Source organism: Ursus americanus, chromosome 9, assembly GCF_024610735.1.
Source record: "Ursus americanus isolate L20-20 chromosome 9, mUrsAme1.1.p, whole genome shotgun sequence".
NCBI classification, from domain to species: domain Eukaryota; kingdom Metazoa; phylum Chordata; class Mammalia; order Carnivora; family Ursidae; genus Ursus; species Ursus americanus.
The window spans coordinates 28,068,813-28,088,101 of NC_142135.1; the positions used below are offsets into that span (position 1 = coordinate 28,068,813).

The 19,289-nt window shown below is 36.2% G+C and overlaps 1 protein-coding gene across 3 annotated transcripts in view; it reads left to right on the top strand.

Annotated features, from left to right (window-relative positions):
• The window catches only part of NUDCD1 (NudC domain containing 1), a 77,372-nt gene that overhangs the window by 33,890 nt on the left and 24,193 nt on the right, over window positions 1–19,289 (top strand). For all 3 annotated transcript variants that reach the window (XM_087864671.1, XM_045805780.2, XM_045805782.2), the window contains 3 exons: window positions 386–590; window positions 5,216–5,360; window positions 6,892–7,017. In XM_087864671.1, the coding sequence (XP_087720797.1) occupies window positions 386–590; window positions 5,216–5,360; window positions 6,892–7,017 (476 nt within the window). The remainder of the gene's footprint in view (window positions 1–385; window positions 591–5,215; window positions 5,361–6,891; window positions 7,018–19,289) is intronic.

A 19,289-nucleotide genomic window follows, 5' to 3' on the forward strand; every position in this document is an offset into this window, starting at 1 on the left:
TTATGACATATTTGTCATTCTTTTGAATTGGGAATCTGCTGTGTGTGTGTGTAAAGAGAAGAGCAAGGAGGAAAAGAGGGGAACTGGGAGGCAGGGAGAGAATGAATGGGGTAAAGGATTGCTATCATTAGTATTTTATGAGTGTTTATGTCCTAGAGCATTAGGTAAGCCTGGAAGAGGAAATGTCAAGTGCAATTGTTGTAATTTCTTGAAAATTCCCCAAAGAGATCTGTTTTTGTTTATAATTACTTTTTTTTTATAAGATCACTAGGAATTATGCTAAGATTCTTTTAGATAGGTGTTCTTTTATATGCTCTAGTCTCTAATTCTGTGTATTCTATTCTCCACTTTTTTATTACATAATGTGTTTTTCTTTTCCCAACAGAACCTCTGTATTACTGGCAACAGACTGAAGATGATTTGACAGTAACAATACGGCTTCCAGAAGGCATTTCTAAGGAGGACATTCAAGTACAGTTTTTGCCTGATCACATCAACATTGTGCTGAAAGGTCAGAGGTTTCTGGAAGGAAAACTCTATTCATCTGTTGATCAAGAAAGCAATACATGGATAATTAAAGAGAATAATAGGTATATATAGAGTTGTATTTATATTTAAAATTTTGTTTTTGTTTTTTCTTTTTTCTTTTTTTTTTTAATCCTTTCCACAGTAACCACAAAGTTGTATACTACAATAGGCTGTCTGTATTGCTGATTCTTTTTCTTAGATTAAAAATGGAGTTACTACATCAAAAAGCATAATTATCATTAAGATCAAAGATGCTACTGTAATCATTGTTGGCATTCAGTGGTAGAGCTTTTCATTACCAGCTCTGGATAAAATCATAACAATATTAACAGTAATAATTAATAGATAAAAATGTGTTATTTTTTAACGAGAGAGCCTGCACACAAGTTGGGGTGGGGCAGAAGGAGAGGGAGAAGCAGACCACCAACTGATCCAGGAGCCCTATGCAGGGCTCAAATCCCAGGACCCCAGGACCATGACCTGAGCCAACAGCAGATATTTAACCAACTGAGCCACCCAGGTGCCCCAAAAATAGTTATTTACTTTAATTAATACTTTAAAATCTTTTAAACTAATTTTATTTATTTCAATTTGCCAACTAGATAAGAATTCCTGTTGTTTAAATTTTAAGATATATAAAGGGTAAATAGTACAAGGGCTCCTTCTAGCCCAGGCCTTCCTGTCACCCTTCTCCTCCCCATAACCACTATTATAGTTTCCTTCTACAGGTATTTTATGCGCATTCAAGCAGATACATATTTTTTTTTAACAAAAAAGATTTCAACATAGCTATACATAGTTTTTTATAGCTTGCTTTTGTTGACATTCAACAATAAATCTTGTATAACTTTCCATAACATATACGTAATAATTTTTTTTATTCTCCTTTATGGCTGTTTATGGTATTTTACTCTATCAACTAACTGCACAATCATTTTTAAAAAATGGTCCTTTATTGTTGAATATTTTGACTGTTTGCAATCTTTTGCTACAGTGAATGACTTTCTGGATGATTCAGTAGTTTCATTGAGTGACACAGGTGTCAGACTCAATGGAGTCTACATTTAAAATCTGAATTTTATCTATAAAAACCTCAGTAAAAGGAATATGTAAAACAAATAGGTGAAGGTTAAGTGTCTTATAAAACTATAACCTTTGCTTCTGCTTTTATTCCACTTTGCAAATCTGTTGTCCCAGAAACTTTACTCACTCCTCAGTTACTTGGATTAATAAAATTACTCTTTCATTATAGGTTAAGTGTTAGTAATTACTGCATTCTGTGATAAAAAGGGTCAGATTTGTTCAGAAGTTGGTCAAAATTAGATATTTTTACCTTAAATATAATTTTCTATTTGTAATATAAGACCCATATGAGTCTTTGATATGAGTCTAAATCCTGAGAATCTAAGAAATAGATATCTACTTCAAAAAAATTTTAAGCTTTATGCTTTTAGATCCTGAATTCATTTTCTTAATGGGGAAATTTGGTGACTTGGTTACACTTTCTTTTTTAATGAAGTAAGAAAAATAGATTCATGAGTAAATGATGTCATTTATAATTTATTGAGAATTATTGAACTATTCAGTTTTCAATATTCAGTGACTTCAACAAAAAAGAGTAATGATTTCTGTGAATCTGATTCTTTGTCTTTCTGTTTTGGCACATGAATTTTTTTTTAACTGTTCTAGTAATTCTTTCTAACCAGTTTTAATCATGGTATATTTTAAGTAATCACCGTAGTTCTTCCAGCATTTTTCATAATCACTCCTGCAAATGTTTATGAAAGTATTTTTATTGTAATTCTCAGAAAAGTAATACTCTTTTAGAGGGAGAGTGAAAAGTTGACCTGAGCTACTAGATTAAAGTCAATCTTATGGACATGATAGTTTTCAAAAATCCCACCTGCAAGGTGATAAAAGTCGTTTATTATAGAGTCCTGACCAACAGTCTTACTACTTCTTGCTTTAGGCATATCATACTTATTAACACATCCAGTTATACCAATTGAGTAGATACCTGATTTTGCCAGTAGTTTATCCATTTACCTGGAAAATAAAGATGTGGAAAGAACACAGATGAAAAGAACTGTGGATGTTTCTGGTAATCCCTGCCTGACTATGGTGAGGTCACCACAATCAAGCACATTGGCTTTTGCCTCATTCTTTGTGAACTTTGACATGCTAACACACGGAATTCCTAACAGAATCTCATAAAGTTACTCTTTCCTAATTTTATTTTTCATTGAAGTGTAATCAATATAAAATGTTGTATTAGTTTCAGTTTTATAATATAATGATTCAACAATTCTGTACTTCGTGGTCATCATGACAGGTATACCCCTAATCCCTTTACAGTTTTTAACATATTTTAAACACTTAATTATCTGAAAGGTTCTTTAAGAAGTATATCTCCACATTCTGTTTAAACATATTTTATGAGAGAGATTTGAGGGTAGCATTTATAAACTTTCAAACCAACTATGACATATTGTTAATACAAGTCATGAAGCAGTAACCCAGCAAAGCTCTAGAATGGCTGGATCCGAAGATAGCTTCAGCATTTAATACGTGAGCATAAACCAGTATTGTTTTCCCATTAAATTTGAGGTTCTTGATTACAATTTTATGTTATGAAGGATAATTACAATGACGTGTTGGTGGTATCATTGGTTTAAAAACATGATTTTCTGTTAAATTATTCATCTCTCTCATTTTTGAATGCTTAATGTTCCCTCTCACTTTGGAAGGATTTGTTAACTAATCTAGGTTATCATGTTATATGTTCTTTTTTGCTTGGATGGTAGGCTATGATACTAGTTTTAAAATGTAGAAATGCAGTTGTGCTAAAAGGGTTGTATTGAGTAGGTGTGCAAATTTAATGATGGTTCAGAAATTATAAATGAGATTGTATGAGCTGTAGGTAGCAGCTGACGAGAAACAGTACTTACACATTCTGGTCACAGTAAGCTTTCTTTACTAGTTATTTACATATATTTGTTCAAAGAGGCAGAATAGTACAGTAGTGAGGAACATGAACTTGGAGCCAGACTGCTTTCCTAGCTTGTGACTTTGACAAGTTACTTAACCTCTCAGTGCTTTTTTTTTTCTTACTTGTAAAATGAAGATGAGAATACTACTTACTTTATTTGGTTGTCGTAAGCAATCAATGAATTAAAAACACGTAAAATTCTTGACAGCACCTGGCATATGGGAAGAGTTAAGTATGAGTTGCTGTCATGATTCTTCATCATCATCATCATCATTTTCAAGATTACCTTTCCCTTAGAGAATGTATTATGGTAGTAATTTTTAATGCTAATGGTAGGAACTCATTACATGGAAAGATATTTTGTATAATCTCTTAAAATAGTGGTTTCAGAAAAATTTAAACTGCTGTAATTAATTCATGAGGTAGTGATAATAACAGCCTTGAAAAAGAATAACTGGTAGGTTTGCATGTTCTATTTGATAATTATGATAATAGTTATTATAGTGTCCTTGCAATTTTTCCTTGCAGTTGTGTTCCAGGGCACGGGTTAGTGGCACACGTGTCCCAGAGATGGCACATGGAAAAGGTTGCTTCTCCAGCTACCACCACCCCCACTTTTCTCTGTGTTAATAGCATCAGCTACTCCTAAAGCAGCTTACTGAATTTCCCTTCTTATTCAAGAGGCACATGGCAACTCCTGTGTCCACAGTCTGCCCCGACTCAGCTCTCTTTCCCCTTCCTGCTGCATCAAACCTTAATCTCAATATTCATTGACAGGCCCTTTTTAGTGTATTTGGAATTTGTGTTTAATGGCTTAGATGTACAGAATTAGATTTTCAGTTGATAGAGACCACATTAGCAACTTTTTTTCCCCCTAAGGAGTTATCAAAGAATTATTTTCTAATTTCTACTTTTTTTCCTTTAAAATATGTGTTTTAAAAATTAACATTTGTATTAATCTAACTTGCCTGATGTTTACATTAATAATTATATATTATGGCTACTAGTTTGGGGAAGTGAAGCTAGTCGTTGGTTCCATGCACAAAGAGGGACCTTTAGTTATATAGTCCCTGCCCAGTTAACTTTATGTGCCCACCCCAGTCTCCACCCTCAGCACCACCACTATTCCCTAGTAAAAGATCTCATAGATCCACGCTGCTTGCATTTGTCACTTAAGTTTAGTAACACACTGCATACCTGGACTACAACAGTACTTTCTAGGTGGTCTTACTCTTGCCACTTTTCTTATCAGGCCATTTGACATACCATTTCCAGTGGTATTTTTTTGTTTGTTTATTAAATGTAAATTATTTACCCTTGGGGCACCTGGGTGGCTCAGTCTGTTAAGTGTCTGCCTTCAGCTCAGGTCATGATCCCCAGGGTCCTGGGATCGAGCCAGTGTCGGGCTCCCTGCTCAGCGGGGAGCCTGCTTCTCCCTCTCCCACTGCCACTCCTCCTGCTTGTGCGCTCGCTCCCTCTGCCAAATAAATAAATAAAATCTTTTTTAAAAATCCATAAATTATTTACTCTTGGATTACAGATTTTCCATCTGTATTCCATTGACACAAGTTTTGGTAAAACATCTCTGGCTGGAAACCAAGGGGGATTAAATTCAGTGGAAGATGGTTCTGTTTGGTGTTGATTATATAATTTGTATAGTTGCTTAATGTAACATTACTTTTCTTGTTTAATTTCTAGCTTGGAGATTTTCTTGATTAAAAAGAATGAAGGACTAACATGGCCAGAGCTAGTAGTTGGTGATAAACAAGGAGAGTTTATAAGAGACTCAGCACAGTGTGCTGCAATAGCTGAACGTTTAATGCATTTGACCTCTGAAGAACTGGTAAGCAATTGCAGTAGTAGTGTCACTTTCCAGAGGTCTGGAAGTATGTTATGTGAGGATTATGCCATGTTTTTCAAACATTATTTTACATTTGCTAGTGTTAGAGACACAGATTAGACACTGCAGACTGGTGTTTGAATATAGCTTAAAATTCTAATATTCATTCCTTACACTACATGAATACATGTATGTGTGTGAGATTGTTGTATAAGGTGGGTGTTCATGCATGCATGTATTTCTACGTATGTACATATATATATACACACATACATATATATACACATACATATATATTCACACATATACACATATAAATATATATTCTCCTTTAGAAGAATCAATAGACTAATACTGGTAGGGACAAAAATTATGATTTTACTGTCTACCTATGCTAATAATCTACTTCTCATCATTGAAATTTTCTAGGTTATCTTAGAATATCACTAGAGGTATAAATATATGCTATAATTAATTTTGATTGACAGTAATTCATTGTAATGATTATAATAATACACTACTCATTCAACTGAGATTTTGTTGAAATCTGATAACTTTTAAGATAATGTTAAAAATTTGAATAAAGCATACCAGAATTTCAGTTATGTTTTATTCATCAAAAATTATATCAGTACATGTAAAATGTCTGACTTATTGTCACCTGGAGTTAGAACGATGAGGAAAAAAGTTGTATGAAGATGTAGTTATACCATAGGGTTAATTGTATCCTAAAGTAGAAAGGAAATTAGGATATTGAAAGTAAATGTCTCTATCAAAAGAAATCATGGTCAAAATGGAGAAACCAAGTTTCATGTCTGCCAGCAATAATTAAAAATTTCAGGAATTACTATAATTCATATGTTAGACCATGAAATTTTGATTTCATAGTCCTGGTGTTAGACTAAGCCGTGCAGACTGTATTGACCTATTATGTTCCTTTATTCAGTAACTATTTGTTATGTTGTGCTCTGGGATATGATAGTAGTTAGAGTAGTAGATGTTTGTTTTGATATTGTATATTATTGCTCTTAACTGCCATTTAAACGTGATTATTTCAAATGAATATTGGTCTTTGTGAGTAGGTTATTTATGGCTGAACACCAATGTGTTTGTTACATTTTGGAAAAAAACATAGACTGTTGCTTTGTTTCAAGCTCATAGGTCTTTCTCCATGTCTGATTAGTTGCCAATCCTATCTTTTTTGCTTTCCATTTCAGATACTATAGTTTCATATTTAGAAGTCCAATTTGGTTCTTTTTTTATGTCTTGCATACCTCTGTCAACATACACATATTTTTCTTTGCATCTTTGAGTAAATAGAACATGTTTATAATACCTGTTTTAATATCTTTTTCTGGTGATTTCATCATTCTGTTATTTCTGTTTTTGTTGATTATTATTCATTGGTCATGGGTCTGAAATTTAGGTTTTCATTAGTGCTATAATTTTGATCTTTTTAAGAATGAAGAAATCCATTCTTTTATTGTTGAATATTTATTTATTTATTTTATTTTATTTTATTTTCTGGTCTAAGAATCCAAATCCAGATAAAGAAAAACCTCCTTGTAATGCTCAAGAGTTAGAAGAATGTGACATTTTCTTTGAAGAGAGCTCCAGTTTATGCAGATTTGATGGCAGTACATTAAAAACTACTCATGTGGTAAGTTCTTGATCATTATATTTCTGAAAACTTATGAATAAATACAAGTTACATGAGATGGTAATTGATTGACCAAATGTATATTTTGTAAGCTGGCTTGATTGGCAGTTACTGGCTATGATCTAAAACTCATCATTCCATGAAGTGGCAGTTTTATATCACCATCCCCAATAAAACAATGTTTTGTTGTTTTGGTACTATTGCATATTTGATATCTTTTGATTGGTTTTTTTCTGTTCAGGTTTTTATGTATAATTACAACTAATTTATAATAACCTCATATATTTTTTTACTTGAAATTATGACATAAGTATTTCTTCATGTTCTCATTTCAATCTGGTTTAATGGCTGGGTGACACTATATAATGTTATTGTTCATGTGTATATGTGTATGTAGTGTTGTCGTACAGATTATAGTACACATCTTTAATACATTTTTTTCAGTTGCATTATTCATGATGATGCTATGGTGTTTTATCTAATACAGTTACAGAAGTCAAATTAATAAGTCATAGACTAAGACTCTGACAAATCGATTTCCACTCTATATTCTCATTAATAATGTTAGCAGTTATTAACCTATTTCATTGCATCTTTACCTGCCCCTTCAGTTTTTTTGTTTGATTTTTACTAATTCATGTGCAAGATACAGGATTTTTAGTCTGGTTTTTTTTTTTACTGTTGACTGTTTCATAATATTACTTTTGACTCTTGTGAATAATTTTTTCATTTATTTGTTTTGGTGTTTCTGACTGACTTGTGTGATCTTCTTTATAAAATGTGTTCTTAAAGAGCATGTATGATAGACTTCCATTATAAATAGGTTCTGTCTTCAGAAAGTTAAGAAATACACATACAATTCCTCATTCTACTGTAGTTTTTAGAGATATTTGATAAAAACATTTTTAGCATTTTGCACATACTCTAAAACTGTTTAATCACAGTTCAGTGTTAATTGCTGGTTTAATTCCAGTGATTTGCTATTTGTATATATTGCAAAACGATCACCACAGTAAGTCTAGTTAACATTTGTCACCATACATAGAAATTTTTCTCTTATAATGAGAACTTCAAGGTCTACTCTGTTAATAATTTCAAATATGAAGTACAGTATTATTAACTATAGTCACTGTGCTGTACCTCACGATGTCCTATACTTATTTATAACTGGAAGTTTATCCTGTTGACACGTTAATCCATCCCCCAGCCACCATCAGGGAGGTGTGAGGTCATATCTCATGGTGGTTGTGATTTACATTTCTTGATGCTTAATGTTGTTGAGCACCTTTTCATGTACAGGTTGGCCACCTGTAGCTCTTCTTTAGAAAAAATGTCTAATTAGTTCTTTGAATCATTTTTAATTGTATTTGTTTTTGCTATGTAATTATAGAAGTTCTTTATAGATTTTGGATGTTAACCCCTTATCAGATATGATTTACAAATTTTTTTTCCTGTTCTGTAGGTTGCCTTTTCATTTTGTTGATCATTTCCTTTGCTGTTCAGAAGCTTTTTGGTTCAAAATAGTCCCACTTGTTATTTTTGCTTTTGTTGCCTTAGCTCCAAAAAATCATTGCCAAAACCAATGTCCAGAAGCTTACTGCTTCTGTTTTCTTTTAGGAATTTTATGATTTCAGGTCTTATGTTAAACTTTTTAATCCATTTGAGTTAGTTTTTGTGTATGATGTAAAGATAGTGTTCTTTAACACTGTCTTTACATCTTTGTTCTTTTGCATGTGGCTGTCCAGTTTTCCCAACACTGTTGAAGAGACTCTCCTCTCTCCATTGTGTATTCTTGGCTTTCTTTATCATAAATTGACCGTATATGGGTGGTTTTACTTCTGGACTCTGTTCCATTGGACTCTCTTTTTTTATGCCAATACTAATACTGTTTTGATTACTATAACTTTGTAATATAGTTTGAAATCAGGAAGCATTCTTTAGGATTATGTTGGATATTGGGATCTTTTGTGGTTCCATACAAATTTTAGGATTTTGTCCTATTTCTGGGAAAATGCCATTGGGAATTTTGACAGAAATTTTATTGAATCTGTAGATTGTTTTGCTTAAGATGGACATTTTAACAATTTTTCCAATCCATTAACATGGAATATCTTCCCATTTATTTTTGTTTTCTTCAGTTTCTTTCATTGGTTCTTATAGTTTTCAGTGTACAGGTTGTTGACCTCCTTGGTTAAATTTATTCCTAATTCATTCTTTTCAGTGCAATTGTTAGTGAGATTATTTTCTTAATTTCTCTTTCCAACAGTATGTGACTAGTATATAGAAACAACAGCTTTTTGTACTTTGACTTTGTATTCTGTAACTTTACTAAATTTATTAGTTTTAACAGTTTTTTTTCTAGTCTTTAGGGATTTCTATGTAATATCATGTCATCTGCAAATACTGGTGGTTTTACTCCCTCCTTTCTGACTTGGATGCCTTTTTCTTTTTCTTGCCTAATTGCCCTTCCTAGGACTTCCAATACTATGTTGAGTAAAAGTGGGTATCCTTTTCTTGTTCCTGATTGTTGAAGAAAATCTTGTAGCTTTTCACTGTTGAGTTTGATATTAGCTGTGGGTTTATTTTGTTGAGGTATGTTCCCTCTGTACCCACTTTTTGAGAGTTTTTATAAATGTTGAATTTTGTCAGATGCTTTTTCTGCATGTATTTGAAATGATCATATGATTTTCATTCTTCATTTTATTAATGTGGAGTATCATATTAATTTACAGATATTAAACCCTCCTCACATTTCTGAGATAAACCTCACTTGGTCATACTGTATGACCCTTTTTATGAATTGCTTAATTCATTTTGCCTAATATCTTATTTAGGATTTTAGCATCTGTGTTTATCATCAATATTGGCCTATAATTTTCTTTTCTTGTGGCATTTTTGTCTGGTTTGGGTAACAGGGTAATGCTGGCCTTGTAAAATGAGTTTGGAAGTATTTCCTCCTCTTGTATTTTTGGAAGACTTTGAAAAAGATTGATATTAATTTTTATTTAAATGTATGGTAGAACTCATCAGTGAAGCTGTCTTGTCCTGGACTTTGTAGGGTGTTTGTTTTTTTTTTTAATTTTTTTATTGTATTATGTTAGTCACCATACAGTACATCCCTGGTTTTTGAGGTAAAGTTCGATGATTCATTAGTTGCGTGTAACACCCAGTGCACCATGCAATACGTGCCCACCTTACTACCCATCACCAGTCTATCCCATTCCCCCACCCCCCTCCCCTCTGAAGCCCTCAGTTTGTTTCTCAGAGTCCATAGTCTCTCATGCTTCATTCCCTCTTCTGATTACCCCCCCTTTCTTTATCCCTTTCTTCTCCTACCGATCTTCCTAGTTCTTATGTTCCATAGATGAGAGAAACCATATGATAATTGTCTTTCTCTGCTTGACTTATTTCACTCAGCATTATCTCCACCAGTGCCGTCCATGTTGCAGCAGATGTTGAGAACTCGTTCTTTTCGATAGCTGAGTAATATTCCATTGTATATATGGACCACAACTTCTTAATCCAATCATCTGTTGAAGGTCATCTCGGCTCCTTCCACGATTTAGCTATTGTGGACAAAGCTGCAATGAACATTGGGGTGCATATGGCCCTTCTCTTCACTACATCTGTATCTTTGGGGTAAATACCCAGTAGTGCAATGACTGGGTCATAGGGTAGCTCAATTTTTAACTTTTTAAGGGACCTCCACACTGTTTTCCAGAGTGGCTGTACCAACTTGCATTCCCACCAACAATGTAGGAGGGATCCCCTTTCTCCACATCCTCTCCAACAATTGTTGTTTCTTGCCTTGTCAATTTTTGCCATTCTAACTGGCATAAGGTGGTATCTTACCACCCGTGGGTTTGATTTGAATTTCCCTGATGGCTAATGAATTTGAACATTTTTTCATGTGTCTGTTAGCCATTTGTATGTCTTCATTGGAAAAGTGTCTGTTCATATCTTCTGCCCATTTTATGATTTGTTTATTTGTTTCTTGTGTATTGAGTTTGAGAAGTTCTTTGTAGATCTTGGATACCAGTCTTTTATCTGTAGCATCATTTGCAAATATATTCTCCCATTCCGTGGGCTGCCTCTTAGTTTTTTTGACTGTTTCTTTGGCTGTGCAGAAGCTTTATATGTTGATGAAGTCCCACAAGTTCATTTTTTCTTTTGTTTCTCTTGCCTTTCGAGATGTGTCATGAAAAAGGTTGCTGTGGCTGATGTCGTAGAGGTTGCTGCCTGGATTTTGATGGATTCCTGTCTCACATCGAGGTCTTTCATCCATTTGGAGTTTATCTTTGTGTATGGTGTGAGAGAGTGGTCAAGTTTCATTCTTTTGCATGTAGTTGTCCAATTTTCCCAGCACCATTTATTGAAGAGACTGTCTTTTTTACACCGGATGTTTTTTCCTGCTTTATCAAAGATTAGTTGCCCAAAGAGCCGAGGGTCCATTTCTGGGTTCTTTATTCTGTTCCATCGATCTATGGGTCTGTTTTTGTGCCAGTACCATGCTGTCTTTGTGATCACAGCTTTGTAGTACAGCTTGAAATCCGGCATTGTGATGTCCCCAGCTTTGTTTTTCCTTTTCAACAATTCCTTGGCGATTCAGGGCCTTTTCTTGTTCCATACAAATTTAAGGACTATTTGTTTCAGTTCTTTGAAAAATGTCATCGGTATTTTGATCGGGATAGCATTGAAAGTGTAGATTGCTCTGGGTAGCATGGACATTTTAACTATGTCAATTCTTCCGATCCATGAGCATGGAATATTTTTCCATCTTTTTGTGTCTTCCTCAGTGTCTTTCAGAGTGATTTGTAGTTTCTAGAATATAGATCCTGTACGTCTCTGGTTAAGTTAATTCCAAGGTAACATATGGTTTTTGATGCTATTGTAAATGGGATGGATTCCCTAATTTCTCTTTCTTCAGTCTCATTGTTCGTGTATAGAAATGCAGCTGATTTCTGAGCATTGATTTTGTATCCCACCACATTACTGAATTGCTCTATAACTTCTAGAAGTTTGGGGGTGGATTCTTTTGGGTTTTCCAAATAGAGTATCATGTCATCTCTGAAGAGAGACATTTTGACTTCTTCTTTGCCAATTTGGATACCTTTTATCCCTTTTTGTTGTCTGATTGCTATCGCAAGGACTTCTAGTACTATGTTGAATAATAGTGGCGAGAGTGGGCATCCTTGTCGTGTTCCTGATCTTAAGGGAAAGGCTTCCAGCTTTTCCCCATTGAGAATGATATTTGCTCTAGGCTTTTCATAGATGGTTTTTATGAGATTGAGGAATGTACCCTCTATCCCTACACTCTGAAGGGTTTTAATCAGGAAAGGATGCTGTATTTTGTCAAATGCTTTTTCTGCATCTATTGAGAGACTCATATGATTTTTGGCTTTTTCCTTCTGGATAAAATCTATGACACTGATAGATTTGCGAATGTTGAACCACGCTTGCATCCCAGGGATGAATCCCACTTGGTCATGATGGATAATCCTTTTAATGTACTGTTGGATTCTGTTAACCAGGATCTTGTTGAGAATTTGGCGTCCATATTCATTAGGGAAATCGGTCTGTAATTCTTCTTTTTGATGGGGTCTTTGCCAGGTTTGGGGATCAAGGTAATATTGGCCTCATAGAATGAGTTTGGTAGCTTTCCTTCTGTTTCTATTTTTTGAAATAGCTTTAGGAGAATAGGTATTATTTCTTCTTTGAATGTTTGGTAGAATTCCCCAGGAAAACCGTCCGGTCCTGGTGTTTTGTTTTTTGGAAGGTTTTTTATCACTGTTTCAATCTCTTCATAATTAATTGGCCTGTTTAAAAAATCAAATTCTTCCTGTTTCAGTCTTGGTAGTTTATAGGTTTCCAGGAAGGCCTCCATCTCTTCCAGATTGCTTAATTTATTGCCATAAAGCTGTCGATAAAAGTTTCTAATAATCCTTCCAGTTTCATTGGTGTTGGTTGTGACCTCTCCCTTTTCATTCATAATTTTATTAATTTGGGCCCTTTCGCTATTCTTTTGGATAAGTCTTGCCAGTGGCTTGTCTGTTTTATTTATTCTTTCAAAGAACCAGCTTCTAGTTCTGTTGATCTGCTCTACTGTGCTCCTGGTTTCTAATTCATTGATTTCTGCTCTAATCTTGATCAGCTGCTTTCTCGTGCATGGATTAGGCCTGTTCCTCTGTTGCTGTTCCAGCTTCCTGAGGTGAGAATATAAAAACTGCATTTTAGATTTTTCTGTTCTTTTGAGTGAGGCTTGGATGGCTATGTATTTTCCCCTTAGGACTGCCTTTGCAGTGTCCCATAGGTTTTGGACCGTTGTGTTTTCCTTCTCGTTGGTCTCCATAAATTGTTTAAATTGATTTTTGATTTCCTGGTTTATCGAATCATTCTTGAGCAGGATGGTTCTTAGTCTCCAAGTGTTTGAGTTTCTTCCAAATTTTTCCTTGTGGTTGAGTTCCAATTTCAAAGGGTTGTGGTCTGAGAATATGCAGGGAATAATTTCAGTCTTTTGGTATCGGTTGAGACCTGCTTTGTGACCCACAGCATGGTTTATTCTTGAGAATGTCCCATGGGCATTAGAATAGAATGAGTATTCTTTGGTTCTGGGGTGTAGTGTTCCATATATATCTATGAGGGTCAACTTGTCGAGTATGGCATTCAAAGCTCTTGTTTCTTTGTTGATTTTCTGCTCCGGTGATCTGTCTATTTCTGATAGTGGAGTGTTGAGGTCCCCTACTATTAACGTATTTTTATGTATATGTCTCTTTATTCTGATTAAGAGTTGGCTTGTGTATCTTGCTGCTCCCCTTTTGGGGGCATATATATTTATAATTGTCATATCCACTTGTTGGATACATCCTTTAAGAATAATATAGTGCCCTTCTGTGTCTCTAACTATAGTCTATAGTTTAAAATCCAATCTGTCTGATACGAGAATTGCTACCCCAGCTTTCTTTTGAGGACCATTGGCGTGACGATGGTATTCCATCCCTTTACTTTCAGTCTGAATGTATCTTTAGGTTCAAAACGAGTCTCTTGTAGACAGCAAATGGATGGGTCATGTCTTTTTATCCAGTCTGCAACCCTGTGGCTTCTTATGGGAGCATTTAGGCCATTTACATCGAGACTGATTTTTGAGAGGTATGATTTTAATGATGCCATGTTGCCAGTAAAGTCTTTCTTTCTATCGATTGTGAGTTTCTGTTCTGCATCACTCTTGGGGCCTTTTTACTTTCATAGAACCCCCCCTTAATATCCTGTAGGGCTGGTTTCGTGGTTACAAAATTGGTCAATGACTGGCGATTCTGGAAGGTCTTTATCTCTCCATCAATTCTGAATGACAGCCTTGCTGGGTAAAGGATCCTTGGCTGCATGTTTTTCTCTGAAAGAGCTTAAAAATGCCCTCCCAACCCTTTCTCTCATTCCATGTCTGTGTAGACAGTTCTGACGTAATTCTGATACCTTTGCCTTGGTACGTGAGAAATTTCTTTGTCCTGGCCGCTTTCAATACTGTATCCTTGGATCTCATATTTGCAAAATGCACTATGACGTGACGTGGCATAGGTTTGTCATGGTTGAGCTTGGGAGGGGTCCTCTCTGCCTCTTGGACACGAATGCTTGTTTCCTTTGCTAGATTAGGGAAGTTTTCAGCTACAATTTGTTCAAATATCTCTTCTAGACCTCTGTTTTTCTCCACCCCCTTGGGGATGCTGATGATTCTGACATTGGAACGTTTCATTGAGTCAGTAATCTCCCGTAACCTACATTCTTGAGATTGGATTTTTTTGAACCAAGATTCTATTTTAGCTTTCTCTTCTACTAACCCATCCTCCAATTCGCTCATACGTTCTTCTGCCTCATTCACCCTGGCCGTCAGAGCCTCTAGTTTAGACTGCATTTGATTCATAGCATTTTTAATTTCTTCCAGATTCGCTCTCATTTCCACCCTTAGAGATTCTATATTCTCATTAACATTTTCGTTAATACTTTTTTCAGGTCTACACATAATCTTGACCATTGTTACTCTGAACTCCATTTCTGATAATTTGGTTATATCCATATCCATTAGTTCTGTGGCAGAGGCCGCAGACTCATTGTCTTTTCTTTGCTCGGGGGATTTCTCCTTCTCGTCATTCTGATGAGGAGAGGTTGCGGGGTTGTCTAGAGCCCAAATTATTGACCGGGAACCAGGCAGTGTGCACTTGTTTTATAGGGATCTTAGGGATGTGGGCTTCTTGATATTTCAGCCTGCGTTCTGGGGGAGGGGCCTGCCGTGCAGATACTCAGGCAACCCTGTTTGGGTAGAGTCTCCGTGTCCCCTGGGAGGAGGGATGGGAATGGGCACACTGTGAGCCGGTATTTCCAGGCTTTTGTTCTCTGGTGGCTTTCCCTGGCGGTTTGCTGTGCCTCTTCTGAGAGTCAGAGCAGCAGTGGCCGAATCTCAGCCTCTGTCTCAGAACAGAGGGATCGCAGACCACTCTCCACTGGTGTTCTGGCCACTTTAACTCTGTTTCTGTTGGTGTGGCTGAACCCTGCAGCGTCCCGGGATGTGCGCCCCACGCCCAGCGTCCCAGCCCTCACTTCCAGGGCCGGCGTGTCTCTACCCTTTGTGTTTCTAACACCGCCAGCCGCCCCCTCGCGTTTCCAGAGCTCCCGGTCTCAGTCTGGTTCCAGTGAGCGCACTGGAGTTCCGTTTCAGTCTGGTCGCGCGTGTTCCCCGGCTCACCGGTCTCAGTCTGCTCTCTCACGGTGCCGGTCTGCGAGTCCGCCCGCTCCCCCGTGCAGTTGGCTACCGCTTCCTGGCGCCCAAACGCCGTGGCTCCCTCCTCCTTCCATTTATCTTCCCATATCTGTGTGCGGTTTCACGGCTCCCCGCTTGGTATCTCAATACTCAGCGCTGGAGATGTTCATTTGTAGAGATCCAGATGTATCTTCCTGCGTCTCAAGCTGATTCCGTGGATGTTCAGCATGGTCTGGTACCTATCCAGCTCACCTCAGGTGACCAGCTGAAAAAGGGGTCCCCTACTCCTCCGCCATCTTAACTCCTCCCTCTGTAGGGTGGTTTTTGATAACTGATCACTTTATCCATTTCTTTAAGTAGTCCTATTTGTTGGTGTATAATTTTTCATAGTAGTCTCATTTCTGTGGTATCAGTTGTAATTTTTTCATTTCTGATTTTGAGTTCATTCTTTTTTTTCCCTTGGCAAGTCTAAGTCTAGCAAAAGGTTTGTCCATTTTGTTTATCTTTTCTAAAGAACCAGCTCTTAGAGAGTAGAAGGACAGTAGAAAAGATCAATGAAAGTGTCATTTATTGCCACAGTGATCTTCATTTCCTTCCTTTTACTAACTTAGGGCTTTGTTCTTTTTCTAGCTCCTTGAGGTATAACATTAAGTTGTTTGTGATTTTTCTTCTTTCTTGAGGTAGTCATTTATTGCTGTTCAGTCTTAGAAATGCTTTTGCTTCATTCCCAATGTTTTGGTATATTGTATTTCCATTTTCTTTTGTCCCAGGGCACTTTCTGATTTCTCTCTTGGTTTCTTCTTTGACCCGTTGGTTGTTTTATAGCATGTTGTTTAATCTCTACATATTTGTGAATTTTCTAGTTTTATTCTTGCAGATGATTGTAGCTTCATACCATTGTGCTCAGAAAAATGCTTGATATGACTTCAGTGTTCTTTAACTTATTAAGACTTGTTCTATGCCTTAATATAAGATCTATTCTGGAGAGTGTTCCATGTTTACTTTAGAAGAATGTATACATTCTGTTGCTTTTGGGTGGAATGTTATATATAAGTCTGTTAAGTCCCTATTAATGATTTTTCTGAGTGGATGATCTAACCATTGGTGAAGTGGGATATTCAAGTACCGTATTATTATCATATTATATTCCTTCAGGTCTGTTAATATTTGCTTTATATATTTAGGTGTTCCTGTGTTGGCTTCATAAATATTTACAAATGTTATATTGTTAGAGTGACCTTTTTATCATTATATAATGACTTTGTCTCTTATTACAGTCTTTAAGTCTGTTTTTGTCTGATGTAAGTATAGCTACCCCAGCTTTCTTTTGGTTTCCACTGAATGAAGTGTTTTTTCCATCCCTTCACTTTCGATGTATGTGTGTCCTTACATTTGAAGTGGGGCTCTTCTAGGCAGCATCTAGATGGGTCTTGGTTTTTTTCTTCTTTCAGCCACTCTGTATTTTTATTGGAGAGTTAATCTATTTACATTTAAATTAGTTATTGATAGGTATCTGCTTGTTGCCATTTTGCTGCTTATTTTCTGGCTGTTTTGTAGCTTCTCTGTTCTGTTCTTCTCTTTCTGTCTTCCTTTGTGATTTGATGATTTTCCATAGTGGTATGCTTAGCTTCCTTTATCTCTTGTGTATCTACTGTAGGTTTTTGCTTAATGGGTACCATGAGGTTTACATTAACAGATTATATTTATAACAATTTGTTTTATGTTGATAACAGCTTAAGTCTGAATGCATTTTAAAGCTCTACATTTTTACTCCCTGCAACATTTTATGTATTTGATGTCACAATTAACATTTTTTAATCTTGTATATCCCTTAACATATTATTGTAGTTATATTTTTACTACTTTTGTCTTTTAACCTTCCTGTTACTATTTTAAGTGATTAACCCACCATCTTTACAACATTAGATTATTTTGAAAGTTAGTATGTATTTACCTTTGCCAGTGAGATTTATATTTTCACGTTTTCCTGTTACTATTTGGCATCCTTTTTGTTCAGCTTGAAGAAGTCCTTTTAACATTTCTTACAAGGCCAGTGCAGGTGGTGAACGCCTTCAGCTTTTGCTTGTCTGGAAAACTGTTTCTCCTGCCATTCTGAATTATTTCCTTGCTAGGTAGAATATTCTTGGTCGGAAGATTTTTTCTTTCAACACTCTGAGTGTATCAGACTACAGTCTTCTGGCCTGCAAAATTTCCACTGAAAAAATTGCTACTAGTCTTCGTGGGATGGTGGCAGTCCCTTGTATAAAACAAGTTGTTTTTCTTTTCTTGCTTTTGAGATTCTCTCCTAGTCAGGGCATCTGGGTGGCTCAGTTGGTTAAGCATTGGACTCTTGATTTCAGCTCAGGTCATGATCTCATGGTAGTGAGAACAAACCCATATGTTAGGCTTCATGCTGAGTGCGGAATCTGCTTAGGATTCTCTCCCTACTCTGTGTGCGCTCTCTCTCTCTCTCTTTTCTCAAAAAGAAAAGAAAGATTATCTCCTTGTCTTTAACTTTTGAAACTTTAAATATGGTATGTCTGGGGGTGGGTCTCTTTGAGTTCATCTTACTTGAAATTTTCTGGGCTTCCTGAATCTCAGTGTCTTCCCTTCCCTAGGTTAGGGAAATTTTCTGCCCCTTTTTCTTCATTCTGGGACCCTTGTAATGCAAATGTTCTGCTTCTTGTTGTTCCATAAGATCCGTAAGCTGTCCGCTGTTTTTTTTTCCTTTTTTTCTTTTTGCTGCTCTGATTTGATAAGTTCTGCCTTGTATTTGAGTTCACTGATCCTTTTTTCTGCTTCTTCTAGTCTGCTGTTGAACCCTTCTAGTATATTTTTTCAGTGATTGTATTCAGCTCTGTGACTTCTATTTGATACTTTCTTATATTTTCTACCTCTGTTGAAGTTTTCACTTTGTTTATCCGTTCTTCCGTGCTTGGTGAGTATCTTTATGACTGTTATTTTGAATTCTTTATTGGGTAAACAAACCACTTACCTCCATTTCATTAAGATATCTTTCTGAGGTCTTGTCTTGTCCTTTCTTTGGAACATATTCCTGTTTCTTACTTTTCCTGACTTTCTGTGTTGGTTTCTATGCATTAAACAGCCAACTCTCCCAGTCTTGCAGGAATGGTTTCTTGTAGGAGATGAACCTTATTGTTCAGCTCTGTCCTAGCTCTTGGTTGTGTCTCAAACCTTTTTGATTGCCCAAGCAGCCTGTTTTACTCTTAGTAACTCCCAGTATTTGAGAGTGTACCAAGACCTGACAGTGTCCCTAAGTGGATGATGCCAGTCAGCAGCTACATTCAGGCTGATGGGAAGCCTGTCCCTCAGACAATGGCTTTTAAAGTATGCAAAATATATAGTCATGTGGGACCATAAACAGAAGTCCCACTGTCTGCCAGAACCAGGTAAACTAGAGATGTCCTCGAATGGCAGCCAAATAAGTCAGGATGCCAGAGAAGTATACAGGCTCCTTTCCAGGAGTTACTGTTACTCTGGAACAAGGCAGAGGGATAGCACAGTA